Source organism: Dermatophagoides pteronyssinus, unplaced genomic scaffold, assembly GCF_027571235.1.
Source record: "Dermatophagoides pteronyssinus isolate colony J.1.1.1.1 unplaced genomic scaffold, Derpt_VIB-CSIC_2022.12 sq0008, whole genome shotgun sequence".
NCBI lineage: Eukaryota > Metazoa > Arthropoda > Arachnida > Sarcoptiformes > Pyroglyphidae > Dermatophagoides > Dermatophagoides pteronyssinus.
Genome location: NW_027461532.1, coordinates 2,173,462 through 2,193,288, shown reverse-complemented (window position 1 = coordinate 2,193,288; position 19,827 = coordinate 2,173,462). Strand labels below are relative to the sequence as shown.

Below are 19,827 nucleotides of genomic sequence, written 5' to 3'. Positions count from 1 at the left end.
GTGTTAATGGATCGAAATCCCTAAACACATTGGATATTTTTTTTTGTGTGAGGGGGAGAAATAAAAAACATTTAACACATGGTAAACTTTTTTGTTTTCATTTCCCTAACCAATTTTACTTACTTACTAATCTAAATAAGTAGTAAATAGATATTACTATTACCGGATCATTGATTGTTTACCCCCCCCAAAAAAAAAAACTAAACGTTAATTCGATGACAACCTAAACAAATGTTATGTTTTTTTTCGTTGTTGTTGCAAATCATCATTCATCATAAAATAAGATGTGACACATTGAAACAAGAGGGGGGAGATAGTGGTGTGGTTGGGGAGGTGTTTTTTGAACATTTCCATTTCTATAATGAATTTTATTTTGGAAAAAAAAATCTATCCTCTCCTACTTTTCCACCCCTTTTTTGAATCATTGGAATTGTTAACCCCCACCATAACCATCACACACCGACCAAGTATTTTCATTTTGATTGGCTATGAATTTATAATAAGATTTAAAAGCCATATGAATTGAATTGAATTGAATAAATGTGGTTTGTCATTCTCACTGGCGTATAAATGGTACGCGGAAAGACAAAAAACATCTACGGATATCTATCAATGATAGTATATGGAAGTGTCAATTGTATGTTCACTTTGTATCAATCACTTTGTATATTTACAAACAAACAGACAAACGAACAAACAAGGAAAAAAAATTTTTTACGCAAAATACCATTTATGGTTGATGTGTTAAATTCAATTGAATTGATATGCATCTCATATCAATTCAATTGTGAATTTTTAATGTAAAGTAACGGAAAAAGAGAACAAAAAAAAATGGCCATAAAGTCAATATATGAAACAAGTGTACAAAAGCGTTCTCGATCATCATAATCATCATCACCCGATTCAATGAGCTGAATGAACCAAACAGAAAAAAAAACCAGTTTCATATTCTCCGTTGTCGGAACATTTTTGGAACATTTATAAAAGTATTGTTGTGAATATATAATGTGATCACACTCATCATCACCACTATTTAGTATATAGTGATAAAGTGATAAAATCATTCAGTCATCATTTTTTTTTTACTTGGATTATTATTTGGAATAGAAGAACAAAAAATTTGTTTTTATTGTTTGAAATCTAGTCAAGTTAAAATCTCGGATTTTCTGATTCTCGGGTCGATTTAACGGGAGGAAAAAAAGGAAAAAAAAAATCCTCTGATCACATACAAACACACGATAACTTTCTATCATTTATTCGATTAAATGTGACAGGATAAGTGACATATAGACACACACACAAACACACACACACACACACACACACACACACCGAAACACGCGCTTTTTATATTTGTCCAGCCAAAATATCGACAGATGTGATGAAACAAAAATACAATTTAAATATCCAACAACAACAACAACAACAACACACACACGTATTCCAAGTGTATAATCGATAGGGGAGGAAAGATAAAAAAAAATTGGGAATTATTCTTGATAAGAATTTAAGAGTATTAAAACGTTCTTTCTACTATGACAATGTTTGGGTTCAATCTATGTGTATTCGTCACTATAGATTTTCGCAATAATGAATTCAAATAAGTAAAAGTGTGTGTATGCGAATACAAATCATCTTTTAGCATGATTAACATCATTTTACAGTTTTTTCTTCTTCTTCTTCTGGGGTTATTAAATTGATCATCATCTTTATTTAGTCATCCATTTTTTTTTTTTTTTTGGTGATCCAGTCATTGATGATCAATACATTGAACAAACAAATTTTCAAACAAATTCTTGCTATAAGTATTTTTTTTATGTGAAAAAAAACGAAAAAAAAGAATCAATAATGATCTATGAAATTGAAATATGAACATTTTTGCTACTGCTACTTGGTTGTTTAGTTTGGTTTCCCAAAATGTTTTCAACCAAAATGTCTATATAGAATCGAAAAGGAAGAAAAAAAAAGTCCAATAAATTCTCTGTGTGTGTGTGTTTTAGGTCAGAATTTTTTCTTCCTTTTTTTTCTAGTTTTGTTCATATTGAATTCTGAATGTTTCAATTGTCATCACTCTAAACGACTACGACGACCACCATCATCATTTGTATCCACAGACCGTTTAAGCGATTAGATTCCCTTGATAATATTTGTTGTTGTTGCTGTAGCCATTCTGTCGACCTTGTTTATCAGTTAGGTTTTTCGTTTTTCGTTTTTCAGTTAGTTCCCAATTGAAACATTTCATACAAATTTTCCAATAGGCCATATGAGATTACTGAATTTTATTGGAATTTTTTTTTCTATCATCGTCAACATCATTATTGTTATCAATAAAAGAGAAAAACGAGAAAATTTTGCACTTGAATTTTTTTTATTCATTTTTAAATTTAACAATAATAATAATTTTGCCCAAAGTTGTTGTTTGTAATTCGATTGACTTTTTCATTCGAAAATTATAATTCCGGAAAAAACAATGGAACATTTACAATAGACAAAATTGATTCAAACGATGACAATATTTTTTTCGGGAAATATTCCCTGGATTAAATATTAAATTGATTAAGAATCTTTTATTATAACATACTAATCTCATATGCGTCATATTTTGTTTTCTCATTAAGTTACATTGTTGCCAGAAAACAAAAATGAAGGAAATTTTTCCAATTCCATCATCAAATTGAAAAACTTTTTTTGTTTTTTTTTTTGGTAGCGCCGCAGGGTTATTGAATAATTATTTTATCCAATGTTGTTTGCGGTCAAAGTTCAATCGATCGAAAAATGTTTGATTTTTTCATTAAAAAACAAAAATGAAAAAACCGAATTTCCGAATTTCAATGATGATTAAGAATTCTTTCTTTCTTTTTCAATATTCAGAATTCACAATTCTGAATTCTGAATTGATTAATTTACCCGGTGAATTTGTCGATGTAAAAGAGAGAAAAAACATTGAAATAAAAGTTTACCAAACGAAATTTTTTTATATTTACATATGGTTTGCATAATTTTTTTCCCTTATGTTTTCCATTTCTTCAAGATAAGTTTTTTTTCCAATCCATTATTACTTACCTATGTTGTTTTTCGTTTTTTTCCTATGTTTCAATCATGGTTTTTTTTTCATTCAATAATGAGAATCGATTGCGCAATACAGTGATAACACAGGAACAGAATAGGAAACGTTTGGCGAAAAAATTCTTCAAGTCAAACAATACATGTGTGTGCTGAATGCACCAAATTCTTGGGCAAAAAAACATAGATCCAAAAACCATACAATTGAAAAAAATAACCAGCCAAAACCGAAAAAAAACGGATTCTTCTCGGTTGTTTTCTTTCACATTCATTCATTCATTCACAATCATACGAATTTACCAAAAAAGAAAAAGAAAAACTTTTTTGGATACATCCCACAAATATCAATTGAAAAAGAAGAAGAATAACTAACCAGAAGGCGTGGTAAATGACGCGCGCACAATTCTATTTTATATTCTGTATTTTGTTCCAGGCACTGTACTGTTCCAGTTCCAAAACAAAACAAAAAAATGTTTCATGGTTCTGGTATACACGCACATATCAATACATACAACCAACCAAAATTACCAACCCAGAATAGAATTCTGTTTGAAAATATATGATGATAGTGTGTGTGCGCACATGAAATTCTTATTCTTGAATTTTTTTTTTTGCTGTTTTTTTGTTGTTGTTGTTGTTGTGATGTTATGTTTTATACGCCAGAATAAACCATGCACCCATGATTATGATTATAGAGAAAGAATCGAATAAACACAACACCTTTTCAACAACAACAACAAATAAATAAACAACAACCAGGAAAACAAAACAAAAAAAAACATCAAGTTTTCCAATACATCTTCTGAATTTCATTCTCTACGAATGATCAAAATGATATCCGATGAATAAATTTCCGTTCCGGATAATAATGATATTATTGTTATTCCGAATTGTTTATGTTTGTTTGTGTTAGATTGACACGTGTTTTTCATTTGGTGATAAGTTATCGTGTAAACATCATTTCGATAATTGAATGTGACCCGGTAAATGTGACCAGAAAGTAGTAATTTATCAAAGTTTCTGTGATTATTTGTGTGTAACATTCCAATAATAAAATTGAACAAAAAAACAAATCAGATTTTCAGACATTAATCAGATGAAAATGTTGAATAAAATTTTCAAAAAACTGTTTATTTTGTCCATTTGATTTATACCAAAATCAATCAATCATTGATCATTGATTATTGATTATCAATATTAATCTGGATAGCAACAAACAACAAACAAACAAACAAAAATCAATCTTAACAACGTTTTCAACGATAGAAAAAAAAACAAAAAAATAAATCCGTTATTATGAAAATGGATGATCACGTATTTCCGGCTACATTGGCCAACAATAAAGTTATTCAAGGTAAATTATCATTATTATCAACATTTTTTTGCTTTGAAAATGTAAATAATCAACAAAAAAGGAAAAGAAAAAATCAATTTCTTTACATTCATTCATCAAAGTTTCCAAAAAAAAAGTTTTCAGTTGTTATATTTGGTTTTCTGAAATGTATTTTGTTCCAGAAACATGATTTTATTGATCGTTAAAATGAGAAATTATTATTATTGACAAGAAATAGCTGTAGATTCTTTTCCTATTTTTGGGTTAATGATTTGGTAACATGGTTACCCAGTTTGAATATTTTTATCAAATTTCTGGTTTTCTTGATTTTGATTTCGATGATGATGATGATGATCTGTAACCAATCAATAAATTGATATTGATCAACAATGAACAATTCAAAATGAATGAATGTCAAAAATGATGTAGAACATTGCAGATGCAGATATCGTGTATCATCATCATTCTGATGATGAAAAAAAAATTGGATTTTAGTCATATTTCTACCTAGACAACGACCACAACCATACTTTTGAAAATAAATGAATGATGACTTTTGAATGAAAATACACCTGCCCATCATCATCATCATCAATGACCCTGGCTGATTTCTATTTTGATTTAGATTTTTTAGCTTATTTTTTTTCCTGTGGATCAACATCGGACTGGTTTTTGTAAATGTAAGGGATCTACAAATATGAATCATTTTAGCCAAAATATATCTATTATCATCATCAAATGTTATATGAGAATCGTGAATTCTTTTGATGTTGTTTGATTTTTTTTTCAAAAAAAAAGTACCCAAGTGTGTATGTATGTGTGTGTTAATATATTGTGATAGTCAATATTTTATGTAATGGTACGGCACGCAACGCATTTATCAATGATGATCATCATCATCATGATCCAACACACACCAAGAGAAAATGTTTGTAAAAAAAAGAAATATTCCACGAGTCTGGAAATTGTTTCAACAAACCTACACACACACACGCAAACTAATGAACAAAACGAAACACCCTCACTCTATTTTTTTTTCTGGTTTGTTTCTGGATCAAAAAAACATTGAATCATATCGAATGAATGAATGAAAAAAACAATTGAAGGTAAACAGGCCAGGCATGCCAGGCAAGCAAACAAACACGTTTTATTTACATTATACCTGCTGCTGCTGCTGCTTGGATTGAAGTTTTATATTTTGTTCATATTTTGTTCTTATTTTTACAAAATGAATATGGTTGATTGGTTGCTCACTTTATCATATTTCCCAAAAAAAAAAATATTTTCTTATTTTCGTCATATAATAGTTGTCTTTTTTCGATTTTCTGCTGTTGTTGTTGTTGTTGGATCACCAATGTCACAATTTGACACGTGTCAACGAGTGGTTGCACACGTTTTATTTCGATTCGATTCGATTTTTTTCGTACCCAAGTTCATCAAACATTTATTCAGAAAAGAAGGTTCATTTAGGATAGAACATTTGTTTGATTTTGTTTTAGTTTTCACTCTCAAATGGAGAAAAAAGATTTCTCTTCGTTTTTATTTCAAATTGATTCCGATTGATTGAGAATTCTGCTTGAAATGAACATTTATATTTTATTTCTGGATAAATTTTCAAAGAATTATTTGATTGTCATCATCGATTGGCAAAATGTGTTTGACTGGCAGGCATTTTTTCGGGATAATCAAATTTTTAATGTTTTTTGTTTTTTGATTGATTGATATTTGTCGTTACCACCATTTACACGAATGAACAGAAACAGAAACATCAGATCAGATCCATTAAAGTTTTCTTCTTCTTTTTTTGACTTTTATTTTTAATTCATTGAAGGTCATCGGTGATGATAATGATAATGAAAAATTCATAGAGAAATCAGTAATGGAAGAACGACAGATTAGGTCAGTTAGATTCGAACAGAATTCCCCCCAAAAAAAGGTCACTGAAATGAAATGAAAACAATCAACGATCAAACAACAATATAGAAAATGAAAGAGAACAAAAATACTTAATTCAATTTGTATTCCATTAACCCGTTCCATGTATTCTCGAACCATAATGATAATTTTTTACTTTAATGGATAGTGATTATCGTGATGATGATGATGATGGAAAATAACTTTTAAATGCATATTTTCCAAATGAAGCAGAAATACCGCAGTATTTTTCCTATACTCGGAATAATGTTTTTAACATTTATTTCAAACAAAAATGAATGAAAGGATGTAAAGATTCAGATTTCTTAATTACAATTATGAAAAGCAACAAAAATGAAAACGTAAACAAAACTTCGTTTCCATTCGAACAATCTATCGAATCAACTATCGATACCGTATTCCATCACTATCGAATTGAGTTATTATTTACCGACAAACAAATCTTCTTAAAACATTTTTTCATTTTTTAAAAAAAGTGAGAAACAAAAAATGAAACTAATCTCAACTGAATATCAAATAATCCTTAGTGCTTAATAACTTCATTTTTTGTTGTTGTTGTTATTTTTCAACAACAACAACAAACAATTCAGTCAGACTGCTGACTGAAAACTATAGAATCATTTTTTAATTCTTTTTTTCCGAAGAATTGACAATAAAGGATTATAATTCATTATAATCATTTGTGACAAACAAATGATGAACGAAAATAACAACAACAACAACAGAAAAAAAACCGAAAACAAAATGATAAATCCTGTTATTTTGGGGGGTAAGTAAAATTTCTGGTTTTAGAACAAAATGTCAACACATGTATGGAAAGAGAGAAAAACAACAAAATTCCGACAAATAAATGCAAAGAATTTATTATTATTTACTTCGAGAATTAAAATACTGTACAAAAAAAAAGAAACATCAGATAATCGGGGTAAAACATGTCACATGAAAAAAAAATGAAAAGATTCAATTCAATTTAATTTGATCAAACAAACAAAAATGTGAAAGAGAGTTTGACTGATGAAGATGACAAAAAAAGAAATGATTCCGAATCAATGACTGTAACAACAACAAAAAAGAACGAAAGAATAATTGATTGATTCATTTGAACAAGAAGAAGAAGAAGAATATTCTTTTGACAAACAAACTAGATATTTTGCTTATGAATTTTTTGTTTCTTGTTAGATTTTTAGATTTGTTTGTTTATTGTTTTTTTGTGTGTAAAGAAATTCTTTCCAGAATCTACCGTATGGAAAATAAAACAAACGATAAAAAAACAATAAAAAAAATTTGTAAATCTAATAAAAGAATACATCTCTACTACTATGTAATAGAATCAAATCAGTCTAATCAATGTACAAAAAAAAAAAATTTCTCCTGCAAAATGTAACAAAACAAATTGAAATGAATGAAAAAACAACTAACGAATAATTCTAGGTCCGAATTTAATCATGTTAAAATGCTTTTACTGAAATTATTTTCTCTCTCTCTCTCTCTCTCTCTCTCCCTATCTCACGCATTCATTCATTCATTCATTGAGTTTAGGTTTCTCTCCCTTCTCTCTATATAAATATAAGTGAAAAATATAATTCTGGTATATGAGATTCTGGGATTCGAATAGAATGGGATTCGTTTTCAGCCAGAATGAATGAATGAATGGATCGTCATAATATTATGGTCGATTTTTTTTTCTTTTTCTTTTTTTCTGGTTTCTGAATTTCAAGTTTTATATTCCACATTTACTATATCTGAATTCTACATACACATTCAATGCAGACATTCTATATATACGTCTATCGTGTCTCTGTGTGTGTGTGTGGATATGATATTGGAAACAACCAGACAAACAAACAAACAAAAAAAAGTAAACTATTACAGAAAGCCAAAAAGTCATTCATATTTCTAACCAGAACTAGTTTAGAACCAGAACCAGAAAACTATGAATGAAAAGAATGATGACAACAACAACAGCAACTAACTAAATGTGAAGAAAACTCTGAATAACAACAAAAAACATTGACATTCAACACCGATATTTTTACATTCGTAGACTGGATTCATACTTGGAACAAAAAAAATATAAAACCCAACAACCGAATAAATAAAGTCTTTGTGTTGTTGTCGTTGTAGAGTTTTTTTTTGTTTTGTTGAAATGATTGAATGATTCAGACAAAACAAAAACGAAAATTGGTTACAAATCTTTGAACCATACTCAAAAAGAAGAAAGAATATTCTATTCTGTTCAATTGAATTCGATTCGATTTTTTTTCGTTGATTCTTTCATTGAAACCACCGCAACAACAACAAAAGTCTCAGCTTTTTAGATTCTATTTTTTTTTTCTGTGTTATTTGGCCAAATACATAATAAGTGATTGGAACTAAAGTCATTCAATCATTCATTCATCGATGATGATGATCATCGATGAATGGAAACTGAATTGAAAAGAATGTTGTTATTCAACTCCACCCAGACTGACAATAGCATGTACAAGCATCGAACAGAATATTCCTGGATTATTATTATTATTGTTGAAGAAAGTATTTTTTCTAAGCTGGACATGTTTTTACAGCAACAAAAAGAATCCTACCACCGAATCTTGCGTGTCTAGGTGTTTCATATAACTGTAACGAACAACAGCGACGAAATTTTTTTTTTTTATAATTCTTTTTGGTGAAAAGCTTATGTATAATATTTTTGGGTTGATTATAGTGAATGAAAGAAACGAAACGAACAAAAAAAAAATTCTGGATAAAAGAATTATTATGGTCGTTTTTATTGTTGATCCTTCTTTCTTTTTTTTTGTTCACAATTCATTCATTCATTCATTCAAGTTTCAAGTTAAGCCAACAACAAACACATTTAGAAAGAATTATTCTGAAAAGAATTGTAAAAAAAAGTTTCCGAACACCAAAAAAAGGAAACTTTTTCCATCAAAATGATGATCAACATTTAGATTTTGTTGTGAATCTTTTTTTTTTGTTCGTTTGATTCTTTCTTGAACAAGAATTTCCTTATCAGATATTTGTTTTCCTACCTTGATGCAATATGAAAAAAAAAACAACAATGTCCATTCAGAATCATGAAATTTTTTGTTTTCGAAAAAAAATCCTTTTTTTCTGCCAGATACAGATTAATTATTGAACAAGAAAACGTTTTATATATTTTTTTTTTTTTTTTTTGAATAATGTAGATGGACAAACATATTAAAAAAAAAAAATGGAAGGGGATCCATAAACAAAAAAACAATCCATTTAGATAGACAAATTTCATTCGCTTCCAAATGGAATCGTATAAAAATTTGATCATAAATTTACCGTTTACTTTCCTTCGTGTATTTCTGTTGTTTTTTTTTTTTTTTGCTTTTCACCAGTAGGCAATTTTCGTTTCAGTGTTGATGAATTATTCAATTCAATTCTCGATACTCAAAATAAAATAAAAAAAATCCAAAGCTATAGTCAGTCATTTAGTCATTCATCCAGTCAGCCAGCTGGTCGTGTGCCATTACTTTTATTATTATGATTATTATGATTGTGTAACCGAAATTTATAAATATTTTTTTCTTTCCCTGACCATTTTAACATCGACGACTGTGTGTGTAGAACAATTTTCCAGAATTTGATTCTATCCCTCAATTCTGTTGATACTAATTGTTTTCAATTTGAAAAATTGATGATAAAACCACCACCATCGTTGTTTACACCAACACCCACTCTTTTATCCATTTTTATGGATGAGAATGGAAAATGGAAAATGAAAAACTGGGCGCAAAACATTATTTCTGGCCATATCTGATCAAAACACGTGCTTGATTGAAACGTGTCTGTTTAGTGCTTGGCACATTCACCAAAAAAATTGCACATTCATTCACCAATGATACAGATCAACCATCATGATCATATCCGAAAACAGGCAGGCAGGAAAAAACTGGCAAATTCATTCGCTCTCTACTAAAGTTTTAACGTTAACCACTTACATAACACACACAGACACACATTTTCAACAACAACAACGAAACGTAATCGATGATTTTACGCATCATAGATTTATTGTATATATCTTGCTGTCCTTTTTTTTTCTGCTTTTTGGTATATCATTGACATCATCATCATCTTCTGTTGTTGAAGTTGTTGTTGTTAATCTTGTTGAATTCTCTGGTGTATGTCAAGTTGTTGTTGTTGTCAGTTTTGTTCCAGAACTTTGCTAGGATACCAAAAAAAAACCAGGATTCTCCCTTCCCCCCGAATTCATCCAAATGTTGATGTCCCTTATGACATAACCTTTTGACATGAAAAAAAATTATATTTTTATTTATAACCAGAATAAATTTTTGACAATAGATTTTTGTTGCTGTTGCTGAAATAAACTGACTTAATGGACTTTAGGTAAATCCAGGTAACGTTGTTTTCAAAAACCCAAAAAAATACATTAATAAAATGAATTGGGCAGCAACAAAACCATCCTGCCAAACAGCAAAAATGAATCCTGACTTTTTTTTTTGTTATTTATTTATATTCTGGTTTTTTTTTCAGGTAAATTCTGTTTGGTTTGTTCGTTGGTTGTTTAAATGTTTTTATTTTTCTTTTGGCCAAATCAATTCATCATTCACGATTGCCACCTACTTTTTTTTAACGATCAAATGGAGAAACCGCAGCAAAAAAAAACTAATAAAATTCTTTCTAAAAAAAATAAACATACACGTGGTTCTTCTCTATCAGAGATAATGAATTTTGATGTTGTTTGTTGTTGTTGATGATGATGATTATCATCACATTTCTAAACAATAAAAAAAACGAAAACATAAAATATGAATTCCATTTGGAGATGATAATGATGATGATTATTTTTTTTTCTGGTTGAAACTCCCATTACCACTCCCATTCTTTGTCAATAGAAAAAATATTCTTCAAACAAAAAATAACCAAAATCCCTGATAATGATTATGATGGTGATGATTTTCAAACAAAACTAATCATCAAAAGAATAAAGAATAATTATTGTTGCTGTTGTTGATATTCATCAAATTTTTTTAATCATTAAATATTTTGATCATTATACAAATCATCATTATCAAAACAAAACAAAACAAAAAAAGATTTTGAAAAATTCATTCATTTTAGGATTCCTTTTCCTGATTTTCTAATGTTTTTTTCTATCAATTTTTCTTGTCAAAAAAATTTTAGATTCATTGCCAAGATGTAGCGGATGTGAAGGTATTATATTTGATCGTTTTATATTGAAACTTGGTCATGAAGAAAATGAACGACATACTTGTTGGCATTCAGGTAAATAAATTAATTCAACAAAATTGATGCTGAATTTTTTTTTCACCGAAAAAAAACCAAAAACAGGTTGTTTAGTTTGTTCGGAATGTAATATAAATTTATCTGTAAAATGTTATATGAAAAATGGTCAACCATATTGTAAAGATGATTTTTATAAACGTTTTGCTAAAACAAGATGTGCAAATTGTGAACTTGGTATTGCACCAACATCAATTGTTCGTCGTGCACAAGATAATGTTTATCATTTACAATGTTTTAATTGTATATTATGTAAACGTGCATTGAATACAGGTAATTTTATTTGTTTGTTTTTTTCATATTAGAAAAAAATCAACCTAAATGGATCATTTTTTTTCTCGTTTTGTTTACTTTCAAAACAAAACAAAATGAAAATCTAGGCGATGAATTCTATCTGATGGAAGATAATAAACTTGTCTGTAAATCCGATTATGAATCAGCTAAACAAAGAGGTATTATTTTGTTTTGTTATTTTGAAATTGTTAAAAACAAAATCTAAATATAAAATCTTTTTTTTCATTTAAATTTGAATTATAATCGATCAATCGATTGTTCAATTATCATCAATTTTTTTAATTTTATCTTTAGAATCATCATCAAAACGACCACGTACAACAATAACAGCCAAACAATTGGAAACACTTAAATTAGCATATAATAGTTCACCAAAACCAGCTAGACAGATACGTGAACAATTAAGTCATGATACTGGTTTAGATATGCGTGTTGTACAGGTAAGGTTAAATATCGATATTTCTTTTTTCTTTTTTGATTCGGTTCATTGAATAATGATGACACCTGATTATTATGAATATTGATTATGATCACTCATTATCAGAAAAAAAAGTAAATAATTGCTAAACGATAGAGAAAAGAAAATCTTTTTGTTTGTTTATTGATAAAAATGTAGAGAAACTTGAATCTCATTTTTTTTATTCAATTTTGTTTATTTGTTCCAAAAATTTTAGGTTTGGTTCCAAAATCGTCGTGCTAAAGAAAAACGATTGAAAAAAGATTCACATTCAAAATCACCAACAACATCATCAACAACAACAACAACATCGAATATGATAATAAATAATCATAATGGTAATGGTTCACATACAAGTCCACATCCATCATCACCATCAAGTTCACGTTGGTCATCGAATGGTTGTTTAAATGGTTTATCATCATTAGATACAATGCCAGCAAGTAATGCATCATCAACATTATTAGCAAATGAAACATCAACATCATGTTCATCATGGTTTGATGATGCAATTATTGATGATGATGATGATGCTATTATACATAGTCGTATTGATGGTGATAGTGATCTAAATGAAATGGATGATGATGATGATTCAGTTGATCCGAATGATGATCTGGATGATCTCGATGATGATGATGATAGAATTGTTAATCATAATGTTTATACAACACATTAATTTGAATTTCAAAAAGATCTTTTCTTTCCTTCATTCTTCCAAATCAAGATTTTTCAATTATAAAAAACATTCTTTCTTTCTTTCTGATTTTTGTGCAAAAAAACTCATCCTCATTACCATCCTAACATTATTATTAATGAATTTTGAATACAAAATAATTCTTAAATTATGTAAATACCTGAATAAATAAATAAAATAAAATTTCTTTTATTCATTGAATATTGGAGAAAAAATGGGATGATTCAGTACTGATGGTGATTGGGTTGGATTGGATCAGGTTATATAATCAGGATGATCAGGCAAATTGAATAAATTGAATAAATTTTTTCCTTTTTCACAGACATCAGAACTGAATCATCATTTCATATTTCATCTTTACGGGTTTCGCTCTATTAATTTTTCTTCTTTGTTTTGTTTTTGTTTTTTGTTTTTCGTTCGTAAAGAAAAATAAACATTTTTTTTTCAACAGTCAAACAATGTTTTTATTTCTTATTATTTTTCGCTGAATTGCATCGTTCATTTTTTTTTTGGTTACTGTTTTTTTACTAATTAATTAACCTGTAAGTAATGAGAAATCGAGAGAGCAAAAAAAAGAGAAGAAGGAAAAGATGATGACTAATGATAAGACTACAAACTCAAAACAAACAAACAAACAAACCTGGATGATAAAACTATACCTGATTTTTGTTGATTTTCCATACTCTAGTTCTGTTTCAGGTAATGATCGAGATAGAGAGAAAGAGAAAGAAAAAAACAAAAGATTGATGATAATTACATCAATCGTTGAAGGGAAAAAGAAAGAAAGAAATAAAATAATAAAGATTTTTGTCACACAGAAACATAAATCATAGGTATGAGAAAGGTTCTCGGTTTATGAAATTGTCAACCAAAAATTTTTTTTGAAATAAGTTTTGAATTACAATATCTGATTTGATTCATTGTATGCCGGTGTGTTTGTGTGTGTGTATGTGACAATAAGAATTGTTGAAGAATTTTGAAGAAAAACAAGTAAATTTCATTGCTTCGCATCAAAAAAAAAAAAAAAAATGTCACGTTTAGAACAAATGAGAGAAAATTTTCTTCGAAAAATTCATAATGAACAGTGTCAAGAATATCAACAACAGCAACAACAACAACAACAACAATCATCGATGACCAGAACAAAATCATCGATTAATATACCAAATTCATTACGATCATCATCATATTATCAACAGAATTGTTATCCACAACAACAACAACAAACATCAAATCATCAAAGATTACCAATTAGACGTGAATTATCAGCATTAACAATTAATCGTTATCATCATCAATCAACAATAATAAATAATAATAAACGACAAACAACACCAATACCATTTATAAATAATAATAATCGTGTAACAATATCACGTGTAAAATCACTTGGTAATGTTAGTAATATGACAATGATAACATCAGGATATGTTCATCATTCATCGAATCATACAACGAATCATAAAAAATCGATATTAGGTAGACGAAATTCAAGTAATCAACAAACAACAACAACAACATCATTGATGAATGGATATTATATGGATAATGTCAACAATAACGGTAATAATAATATTCAAGCAATATCAAAACGTTCAATTGTGAACAATGTACATTCGATACAAGGTGGTGGTGGTGGTTGTGGATCGTCAAGAATCTTGAAAACAAATACAAGTGGTACTTGTGATGAAACGTTATCAACAACAAAACGCAATCATCAAACATCATTGGTAAATAGAAATAACCATAATTCACAACAACAACAACAACAACAACAACAACCACAATGTAAATATTGTCAACGAAAATTTTCGGCCAAAGATCGACTTGCAAAACATATGGAAATATGTGGTCGAATATCAAGAAAACAACGGCCAATATTTCAATCATCAAGACAACGACAATTACAATTACAATCATCTATCGTAAAAAATGATCATTCTTTCGATAATATTGATAAAAATATTGAAAACAATAATAATCAGGTAATCGAACAGGATATTGTTGTTGTTGAATCGAATTGTAAACAAAAAAAATCGGTAAGCACAAAACGGCCATCTAGTGTTCGAATTAATCAACTTTGAATTTTCCATTTTTCATTTTTTCAGCCGATTTCCCATGATAGTGTGGATGATAAAATACCAAATTGGAAACAATCACGAAAACAATTTTTAGATAATCTTAAACAACAACGTAAAATAATGCAACAATTAGCCAAAGATGATGAAATTATCATCATTTTAGATAATAATGATAATCGATTGTCACCATCAAAAACGGCAACCGCACCACCATCGAATACCATTGCTGATGATAATAATTCATGTCGAAAATGTGGACAAAAATTTTCCAGCGAAGTTCTTGCTCGTCATGAAATATTTTGTTGTGAACAGAAAAATTTTCAAAAATCATAAGAATTTCGTTTGTTTTTTTTTAATATAATCATTTTTTTAATGAAAAAAAAACATTCTTTCAATAATAATTGATTTCGTTTGAATTCAATGGAGATTTTTTTGTTTGTTTTGTTTTTAGAAAAAACTTTTCTTAATATATTTTGGATAAGCTTTAAATGATGTTGTAAATGATGCTGATAATGCTTGTAAACGATTTCTAAATCGACCAGTACCACCTGTTATTGGTTTGTTTGGTTTGATTGGTCTGTTTGTTGCTGTTGTTGTATCGGTTGTCGATAATGATCCAGTTATATCCATTGAATTTACACGAATTTTATCCAATTGTTTTTTATTCATTGGTCTACGCCAATTAGTTACCAAACATAAACAAATAATATTTATAATAATCATTAAAATAACCATTAATATTTGTCCAAGCATAAGATAAACAAATTGCATATTAATTTTTGGTTCACCATAACATTTAAAAAAATCATCATATTTATATGTATTGCTTGATGATGATTTTTTTAAATGAAAATCATCTTCATTTGTTGTATTATAAATAGTATCCGAATCTGAATAAATATAAAAACGATTTTGATATAAAAATATTCCATTTAATATTATATCATTTGTTTTTTGAACATTTCCTTTTTCATTTGAAATTTTATTATCACGTAATACAATATATTGATCGGTATTATAAAATTTAAATATTTTTACATTATTTATTGGTTGATAAATATTTGAAATATCACCATATTTTTCATTCAATAATGTTTGATAATCATTTTTAAATTTTGATTCAATAAAAAATAATAAACCCGAATCTGTATCATATTCATATGTTGTTATATGAAATATTTGTTGTTTTTTACCAGTCATTCTTAATGCTTCAGCTTTTGATGGATCATGAAAAACAATAATTTTTGATTGTTCATCACCATTGCTGGTTGTATCCCATTCAACACCGACTAATCGTCGTTGTAAACCTGATGCTATTTTATAACCAACAAAAAAAATTGTAAATAATCAATGAAAAAAAACAAACAAAATCTTACCATCAGCTGAATATAACCAATCAACTCTTGTATAATTATTTGTTAATTTATCAATTATCCAATATGTTTCGGGTAATGAATTTGGATTATGATTTATAACAAATATTATAAACAATTCATTATGTACATTAAATATATGTCTAACATTATCTAATGTTTGACAAAGGAAACGATTTTTTTTACCATTATATAATGATGATGGATTGAATATTGCTTGCCAAATACTACAATTTATTGATGTAATCAATAAATTACTACTATAAAAAAATAGAAAAAATACGAAAAAATTTTTCATTCTTTTTTTTTCTCTTTTTCTCTCTCACTTTCTCAACAAAAATCCATTGTATTTTGGCAATGTTTTCAATCTTTATATTTGAATTCAAATTCAAATTTTTAAATTAAATTAAAAATTTTCGAAAAACAAATTGAAAAAATTATTCTATTCTTGAAAATCAACAACGACAAAATTCGACCACAGATGACGCCACAGTTTCCAAAAAGAAGAAAAGAATTCAAATGAAAATCTTTTGACAAAATCATTTAGGAAACTTGAACCAATCCAACCGAAACATTTGTAATTTGATATTTTTTCTAAAAAAGACTTGTTGTTTATAATGTCAACATTGACAAATTGTGTAACATATACACTCACACACACACACGACTAACTAAAATGTTGATGTTAAATTACGAACGACCGAACGAACAATGATGATGATGATAATTATGATTTTAAGTAATTGAAAATTCCGGGATTAACCGTGATAGACACACACAGGACAAGAAACATGAACTTCTTGTTTTTGTTTTTGTTTTTTATGACAAATTAAATGAATCCGAAAGAAGATTTTCAAGAAAAATAAATGACAAGAACAACCAAACTAACTAAACTAATTTGACTAAATAAAATATCAATTAATCAACTGAAAGAAACAGCAATTAACACACACACACACAAGCATATAGTGATGGAGAAAATGTTTAGAAAATTTGTCATACACCATTATCATTGGATTGTTTTTCTGTTCTGCTTAAATATGATGAGAGAATTGATATTTCTGTACTTCTAATGTACGACTATGTAGAATTAAATATTATATGCAAATATCGCATATTAACGAAAGAAGATAGAAACAAAAAAAAAAAAAACATTTTTGGAGGGTTTTTTTCCCTTGCTGAAAATGAAATGCATGAAACTAATAATATGAACAGATGCTTGTAGTTCGGATGATATACTATGATTTAATTTGTTCAATCTGTTCATTCATTCATTCAATGCTAAATGTACATGAATTTTCAATGAAAACACCCATCCATCACAAGTGTTAAATGACTTTTGAGTAAATAGAAAACATAACATTCTATTATTAAATGATGAGGATAATTTAGTTTTTCTCTTGGGTTTCAAAAAAAAAAAAAATTTGTCATCATTTAGGCTCTATATATTCCTTCTTCTTAATCTCAAGTTTGAAGTAACATTTCTTTTTTTTACAATGATGATAATTTCATGGTTGAAAATTGTGAACATGTCCTAGTTTCAAAATTCTTTGATTCTTTTCGGGAAAAACAAAACATTTATCGATTTTTTATATGCACGCAATTAATCTATTTGTTTTCAGGTCGATTTGAATTTGATTTGATGAAAATTTGTCCAAATTTTCTTCGTCGTTGTTATAATGCGCACCCAAATTGATCAAAATGATGATGATGATGATGATGACGAAAGAATTAAATACTTTAGGAAGGAAGGAAGGAAAGATGATACTAAGGCGTGGTATGATAATTGATAATTGATTTTTTTGATTTTTGATTTTTGATTTCAGTCAGATCAAAAACAAAACATTCTGCTGAATATCCAAAGATCAAAGAATTTCGACCCTGCCCTAAATATTTAAAATCAGTGATGATCAAGTGATAATCAAAGTGACGATGAATTTGATATATTCAGATTTTGTTGATGATGATGATGATTATGGCACATTAACAATTTATTACTTGAACAATTTTTTTTGGATTTCATTCAACAAACAAAAAATTCCAACTAAAGATTTTTTCTTCTTGTCAGTTTCTTATTCGCGCTTCTTATTTCCATTTGAATACAAAGGAAAAAAACAGAAAAAACTTTGTGTGTTATATGAATGAAATGGCTGACTATTTTTTTGGCATTTAACATTTGACGTTTGATTATGTTTTATACGGGATATTATATTCTACTTATGGATATAGTTTTTTGAATTGAAATTGATCAACATAAACAAATTTTATTTTTTCGCAATGAAATTCAAATGAAAAAAAAAGAAAATATGGAATTTAGTTTTGGATCATCATCGTCATTAACAATGTTACAATTTCAACATTGAAGAACAAATTTTCATTTTCATTTTTGAAAATGATCCGAAACGATCAAAACACAACTTAACGACAATGTTTTTTATTTTTTTGTATCGAGAATTCACAATAGTAACTCAAAACTTTTTTTTGCTACAAATTTGAAATTCTTAATGAGCTGTAAATTATGTAGTTTTTCTCGTTGTTGCACAACAAAAACATTTCACTTTGACCTTTTTTTTTCTTTTCAAGCAAAGGAAACGATGTTTCAAACGTTGAAAGTTGGAAAAAAGAATTTACATAAAGGTCAAACACATAACGTAACATACTTTTAGTTGGAAAGAAGGAAATTTTCTAGGGCAACGGAAGAATAAATTATGTTTATTATGACATGACCATAATCATAATCATCATCATCATCATCGACCACAAACATTCTGAAATGGTTGAGTAATAAAAACACATAGAATAGAAGAAGAAGAAGAAAAAAGCAAACTACAACTTAGATAATAAGTCATAAGGATTTTTCTGTTTCTGGGTTTATGACAACCAAAAAGAAAAAACGTAAAACGTTTTTTTTTTTTGCTTGTTGTTCAACCATATGGATTGAATTACATAAATTTTGGCTGCCAAAAAACTACTTTCAAACAAATTAAATTAATTGAAAGAATTTTCATTCTAAAAAATTGATAAATTTCATTGAAGAATTTTTTTTGTTTATTCATTTCAAATGAATCAAAAACCCTAACCCAATCAAATGTTACAAGTTCGTAAGAAAATAAATATCGCGTGACTTATTTATACAACAACAAAAACTTTATGGAAACAAAAAAACAAAAGTTTTTTGGCCATGAAAAACATATGAAATATTATTATCATATATCAATCGCATCAATCAATCAATCATTGAGGAATTTCTTCTTCTTTTTCTTTTGTCTTTTCTTTTTCTTGAATATTCATCATTTTTT

At 27.9% G+C, this 19,827-nt stretch overlaps 3 protein-coding genes and 1 long non-coding RNA gene across 5 annotated transcripts; 2 read left to right on the top strand and 2 right to left on the bottom strand.

Annotated features, from left to right (window-relative positions):
• Nucleotides 1-3,707: 3,707 nt before the first annotated feature.
• On the top strand, nt 3,708-13,071 carry LOC113793726 (LIM/homeobox protein Lhx3-like). Of its 2 annotated transcripts, none has more exons than XM_027343787.2 (6): nt 3,708-4,417; nt 11,507-11,608; nt 11,675-11,899; nt 12,007-12,078; nt 12,215-12,360; nt 12,595-13,071. In XM_027343787.2, exons 1-6 carry the CDS (start codon nt 4,360-4,362, stop codon nt 13,054-13,056), a joined length of 1,065 nt encoding a protein of 354 aa, XP_027199588.2. In that variant the 5' UTR covers nt 3,708-4,359; the 3' UTR covers nt 13,057-13,071. The 2 variants fall into 2 exon arrangements, with proteins under 2 accessions (XP_027199588.2, XP_027199590.2); XM_027343789.2 differs by lacking the exon at nt 3,708-4,417 and adding an exon at nt 6,799-7,100.
• Nucleotides 5,497-6,673, bottom strand: LOC142645190 (uncharacterized). Its single transcript, XR_012846353.1, has 2 exons — nt 6,403-6,673; nt 5,497-6,336 (listed from the first exon to the last, which is right to left on the bottom strand). It is a non-coding gene; the product is annotated as an uncharacterized LOC142645190 (long non-coding RNA).
• A 13-nt stretch (nt 13,072-13,084) lies between the features above and the next one.
• LOC113793766 (uncharacterized) lies at nt 13,085-15,627 on the top strand. Its single transcript, XM_075820889.1, has 2 exons — nt 13,085-15,113; nt 15,183-15,627. The coding sequence occupies exons 1-2, from the start codon at nt 14,103-14,105 to the stop codon at nt 15,486-15,488; spliced, it is 1,317 nt and encodes a 438-aa protein (XP_075677004.1). The 5' UTR covers nt 13,085-14,102; the 3' UTR covers nt 15,489-15,627.
• Nucleotides 15,543-16,874, bottom strand: LOC113793751 (uncharacterized). The gene is made up of 2 exons (XM_027343823.2): nt 16,532-16,874; nt 15,543-16,468 (listed from the first exon to the last, which is right to left on the bottom strand). The coding sequence occupies exons 1-2, from the start codon at nt 16,824-16,826 to the stop codon at nt 15,603-15,605; spliced, it is 1,161 nt and encodes a 386-aa protein (XP_027199624.2). The 5' UTR covers nt 16,827-16,874; the 3' UTR covers nt 15,543-15,602.
• Between the last annotated feature and the right edge of the window lie 2,953 nt (nt 16,875-19,827).